A 6250-nucleotide genomic window follows, 5' to 3' on the forward strand; every position below is an offset into this window, starting at 1 on the left:
CCGCTCTTTCTTTTGCATGTCCTTTCTCTTTCACTGAAAACTCTGTAAACCTCATCCTGCAGCACATCTTCCTGCAGCTGCTACTGACGTGAAAGGGAGATAAATCCTATCCTCTCACACATCGAAACCTGGTTCAAGAATTCAAAGTCCAGCAAAAAAATAATATCCTTTTAAAAACTTTCAGTAGCAGGAATAATAGGCATAAAAGTGAGGAGGGCCTTAACGGTATGAATTAATCTCTCATCTTGGTTCTGGCACTGCCTCAAGTGCATGCGTACACCTCCTTTTCCTCATCTAAAAGTATTAGTTCCTAGCTCAAGAATTGGTTCATGCAATATGCTTAGATAGTTTGGAAGATGAAAGGCAATATAAGTTATGATTTTAAGGCAGAAGTATTTCTTCTTTTGCCTAGAGCATCCTTTCAACCATAGTGCCACTTAGTATCATTGAATTACATTGAGTTTCTAGCTACTTAAAGAAGGGTTTAAACATGTAGTTGAGACTGTGATATTGTCTACAAAATAGACTCTCCGTCCTTACCAAAACTTTCCTGTTAGAACAGAAAGAACCAAGCTGTCCCCAAGACGCTTGTAGAGTTTTCTGTTTCTACGTTGCAGATACTGTACAGATGATATGCTACAAAGGGAAATGATTTCTACGCCTCTTCTGAACTATTATGGCGTTATCATCTTGGATGATGTGCATGAAAGAACTGTTGCAACAGATGCATTACTTGGCCTTCTCAAAGATGTCTTGATATCGAGACCAGAACTGAGGCTGGTGATACTCACTGCACCTCATATGTCCAGCAAACTGCAGAATTATTACGGCAGTGTCCCCTTCATAAGGGTGGAAAACAAACACCACGCAGAAGTTGTATACTCTTGCAGCGTTCAGGAAGACCACTTTCTGTCTGCACTAAGACTGCTCTTTGAGATACACCATACAAAAGAGAAGGGTGATATTGTGATCTTTCTGGCATGTGAACAAGTAAGTTATTAACCGATTCCAATATTTCTGATTTTAATCAAGAAACAATTTACATCTGTGTTTTTATATGACCTATAAATATCTTGTTGCCAGTATCGAACACATTGGACATTGCCAACAGTTTTTATCAATTCAAGTTTTTCCTACAAAGAAGTTATGGTATACATAATGCTGTATTTTATATATAGCATAAGCTAATGCAAGGAACGATCAGATTTTCTGTAGGCTTAAAGAAGGGCCATCATCCTTCTGTGTGATGCCAAGAAGTAGCAAGGCGGCATACATGGACAAGGGCCATAGATGCAGGGACTTAATACATTGCAACCTATTCTGGCAGCGGATATATCACACTTTGTGTTATCCCTGTTTTGCAGGAATGGACACACGTCCAGTTTGCATAAATGTCCTACTTCACGTGAATGTTTTTATCTTAAACCCGCTTACAAGGTCTTTCCATTTGCATTCTCCTTTACGGCTGCAAACTTCCCAACCATTTGTGTACACAACAGCAGGAGGCAACTGCCACTCTGGAGGTGCAATGGTAATCCAGGAATCTGCATGGGCTTGCTATTCTAAATAGAGGCATCTTTGAACCCCTGAAGACAGCAGAGATGCCCTAAATTCACTGCTGCCAGGATTGCACGATCATGTCCTTCTCAGAAAAGTTTCACAGTATTTTATAGCTGTCAAAGCAATCTCCCATCAAATAAACATGTTAAGACTTGAAATTATTACTATTATTAATTTCCTGATAGTGATCTTCAACCTTCCACTTTGTATCATTAAATCTGCTTTAGAACAACAAACTCGCCTTAGTAGCTCCAGAAGATAACGACTTTTCACATGCAAAGATAAATTACCATTAACTACCCAGGTAGTATTGCTTTTCACTGTAAAAAGGGGGATGGATATGTAACACTTTTAATAATGCTAATAATCAGTTGTAAACTTTATAGATGCAAATTTTACAAATGGTGAATTCATGAATTCTCTGTATCAGTTCCTGTATTGACAATAGGTAATGTTAGAGAGAAAACATATAGTCTTTCCATTTCAAAGGACTGGGAACAAAGTTTTATTTCTGCTTAAAATTTTTTTTTGATGGGCAAGTCCCACACAATACTAAAATAATAACTTTGTTCTTGCTGAGAAGAGATTACTTCGTTTTCTCTCTCACAATGAACAAAACACTCATTATGAACGGTTACCACACAGTTCACGTCCCATGCATTCTTGCTTAACTGTGACTTAAAGTTTCATATCGCTAATGGCTCACTATTCCCTAGCACACAACTGTCTTTTAAACTGAAAAAAAATATGAATAAGCTAAGAACATTAAGATTTATGTGTTGTCTTGGTGCTAGCCTTGCTATTAGATGCCACTGTCATACCTCTGTAAGAATTTTTATAGAATACTTTCAACCTATAACTGCTACGAATGTAGTGGCACTCTCAAATAGAAACTCAATCTGATTTTTCAATTTTGAAAAATGTTTGCTAATAAAAATGCTTTTGAAAAAAAAAAATCCCTTTCAAACTGAACAAGTATATGGACGATTTTTGTATACCTTTAAAAAAATAGTTTACAACACAAATGATTTTATATTTTAAAAAAAGACTAAAACAACAACAAACCTTTTATAATTTATATTCAACCGCTGAATTTGTGGACTGTTTTAAAGGTGATGTCCCATTAACACAGCTTAGGGACATTTTATTGACTTTATTAAGTCTTCATAGAGTTTATTGATCACTAGGGGAAAAAAAAACCCAATAAAAACCTTCACAATACTTATATCTTCTTAAACATAATAATTAAGGTAAAGTAGGGAGGTTTCTGCATACTTTGATCTTTTTATGCACTGTAATTGAACTAAGAACATAATAGTAGTTTCCAAAGTGACCCAAACAAGGGCTCCGCCATTTTAGCCCTTCCAGTGATGGCGACAGTAAGGATTGGAGAGGGTTGGAGCGGTGATTTGCTGTGATCTGTTCTGACTCCAGGAGCACCCGTGCACATCGCACCTTCGCCAGCAGTGCAGGTCACCCCCTTGCCAGCCCCGGGGTGCACCATGCACATGTAGAGAGCTGTTTCCCAGGGGACACTGCCACTCAGGGCACCCACGTGCATCACATCGGTTCCAGCAGAAGAGAAAACCTTTTGGGCACACCAGTGGGGTACCTGAGTATCTGCTACAGCATTACCAGCCCTATGACAAAATTTGCACCAAACTCTTCGGCACTAAATGACTGATGTGCATACATCCTACATGTCCTATATACATAAAGTTTAGTGACTGTTCCATAATTTCTCAGCCTTGTTATTCCTACACGATATTTTTACAAATCTGTCTTCCCTTGGAGGTTGGTTTGGATGATTAAAGCCAGAGAAGACTATTTTGAAAATTGCAGAGGAGAAAAAGACATTTCAAAAAAACAGCCCAGCTTTTCCCTGGTCTATAGTTAGTGGAGGCAGTCCGTAAATTCTCATACATAGTTCTTTTCCCTTTAATTATTAATCATGTAAGATTTAAATGTTGTTATAGTTTGATGCGTAGTTAAATTTCATTTTAGAATAAAAAAGTTGCTGTAAAATCAAATCTTTCTCCTGATTACAGGAAATTGAAAAGGCTTACCAAATGATCAGACAGGAACAGTCTAATTTAAATCCTGATCTTGGAGAACTCATCCCAGTTCCTTTACATCCCATAAAACAAGACCTAACTCCCAAGCCAAATCAAGACAAACAGAAATGCTGCAAAAAATACAGACGAAAAGTGCTACTCACCACAAGCTTTGGAGAATCTTTGATTTGGATTAAAAATGTAACCTTTGTCATTGATGTCGGTGTTGAAAGAAGAAAGGTTAGTAAAGTTAACCAAAATCAGTATGCCAAGAACAAAGTATTCATAAGCTTTTTTCCAGGGTGGGGGAAAGGGAAATGTGCAGCTAATAGATTGGTGAAAATGGTTTCTAAAGGATCAAATATTTTTCTATTCTTTCGTAAGTCAGATTCTATAACATATTTAACATTCAAATCACCAACTTTCGTACACACGGGAAAACCAAGCAAGAAAACACAATTACTTCCTAAATTCAGTCAGAAACCAAAATTTTTGAATTTCTAAAGCCAGATTAACACTCCCAGCTGAAACTGCCACTTATTTGGGCACCAAGCTAATCACATTCCATTTGCAAACTACATCTCCCCTTAATTTTGGCCTGTCATTCCTAATTATGTCTTCAGTATCTTATAGATAGAGCGAAATACAATCAGTTCTTGGCTACCTATTGGCAGATTACCTGGTTTAGTAGATTAACCTCATCCCTTGCTTAACACCTGCGTAACCAGCATAGTGCCACAGATCATACAACGCCAAGGGATGCTCACACAGGGAACCACTTCTTTTTAAAGCTGCTTGTGCTCCTTCCAGACACATGCTTCCATCTAAGTACCTCAAAATGCTGCAATTTATCAAATTAATCTTTGACCTTTTACAGTTCATTCTAAGTATGTCCTCAGTTATTGGTTTCCACCCCATCTTGGGAAGGACTAGCGCAGCTGCAAACACGTCTCTTGTTTCTTTCATTTATACAAAACTGATGTCCGAAAGAATGAGTGACTATGTAGGAACAAGTCATTACATGAATTGGAAAGCTGCACTACACTAGAGGCTTTGTAACTGTTCAATGAGTTCTGCTACTCAAAATAAATATTCCAGTAACAGGCAAAAGAAACAATATAATACAGTTTATTTAACTCAGAATTGAATCACCAAAATGGAAGCTAAACATTCCCAAAATTTTGGATCGATGATCATTAATCCTGATTAGCCTTGAGAGTAGTTCAGGCAAAAGCTTGGGAACTACCAGTACCTCTCATTTTCATAGCAAAAAAACTGTGTCTGACTGTCATTTTTAAGGGTTCTCATTTGGAGGTTATAAACTAACTCAGCCTCAAGTCAAGGCTAAAAAAAATTGTCAGACTTTTGTGTGAAATGAACAAAAGCCTAAAAGCAGTTTTCAATTAGACCATGCACAACCCAACTTATTTCTGAAACTACCGTTGTCTTGGAGGACAGAAACTCATCTCCCTTCCACAGTGATCTGAAGCCCAAAGTAAAATTCAGTGCTTCCATACTTCTGTGAATCAGAACTACAAAGTGATGGGAACAAATCAGTTTCAACACAGTCCTGCGGCCGTCAAATCACCTCTATCGGTTATGCAGTTTTTACCCTTTAATTCAACTATTTTGTCCTAACAGCTGAAGTTTAGTCCTCTAATATTCATTCCTCAGCAGTTTGAATTCACATTCAATCCATATGGCTGAAAGTCAGTTGAACATAGAGGGAACAGTCAAAGTTTTGTGCAGAACAAAATTCCACATAAGTCTTGCAGATAAATTTACCTGGAGGAAAATAACTTTGTCCCCTGCACTGATGCATATTTTATCTTTTTTATTAAAATCCTGCTTAAAGTATACAAGGTCAATTCAGATGACGTGACTAGAAAGTTGCCTTATCCAGATGTTGTATGTCTTGCCATATACTACAGCAGCTTATGGACATCATCTGGTGGTCAGAACAGTGAGTGAATCGGCTCCTCAGTTTCATCAAAATAAAGTACAATTAAGAAAAAAATAAAATGGGGCATTGTACATCTTTGTTACAGTCCTTGTCTCCTGTACTGAATTGACAGATTTCAGCATTAAGTCACAAATCTGGAGTTATGGAACAAAATGTTATCAGATAATGTTGGGATTCTGTCATTGGAAGAAATAAATAATCTTTTTTGATGCTTTTCTTGATGATATCATAAACATACATTTTGTGCTTTAGTAAGGTACATTTATTCCAAAAAAGAAAGACATTTATCTTAGAGTATACTTACAGAGTTATTGCAAAACATAAGTGTCTGTCAATTTATCAAAGTGCTGACTGCTCTCATTTCCAAGCTGGTGAAATGCGTAGTATAAAAAGAAATGAAACTGTTACTACACTTTCTGTAAAATGACCTACACAAAAATTCAATACAGACCATTGATATTTTTGTAGTCTTCTCTTACTTGTCTGATGCTTAATATCTCTTTCATTTAAAGGTGTACAATCCTAGAATCAGAGCAGACTCTGTTATAACGCAGCCTATCAGCAAAAGTCAAGCAGAGATGCATAAACAAATTCTGGGCATGTCTTCATCAGGTAGAATTATTACCTCAAAATTTAAATCCATTAGCTCAAATTATTAATAGAATTCATATGG

At 36.9% G+C, this 6250-nt stretch overlaps 1 protein-coding gene across 1 annotated transcript in view; it reads left to right on the forward strand.

The window, feature by feature from the left end:
• Nucleotides 1-6250, forward strand: part of DHX32 (DEAH (Asp-Glu-Ala-His) box polypeptide 32) — a 26743-nt gene that overhangs the window by 3991 nt on the left and 16502 nt on the right. Inside the window, exons 3-5 of the mRNA XM_009326016.1 lie at nt 618-990; nt 3609-3854; nt 6090-6189. Coding sequence (XP_009324291.1) covers nt 618-990; nt 3609-3854; nt 6090-6189 — 719 coding nt within the window. The remainder of the gene's footprint in view (nt 1-617; nt 991-3608; nt 3855-6089; nt 6190-6250) is intronic.

Source organism: Pygoscelis adeliae, unplaced genomic scaffold, assembly GCF_000699105.1.
Source record: "Pygoscelis adeliae isolate BGI_AS28 unplaced genomic scaffold, ASM69910v1 Scaffold4, whole genome shotgun sequence".
NCBI lineage: Eukaryota > Metazoa > Chordata > Aves > Sphenisciformes > Spheniscidae > Pygoscelis > Pygoscelis adeliae.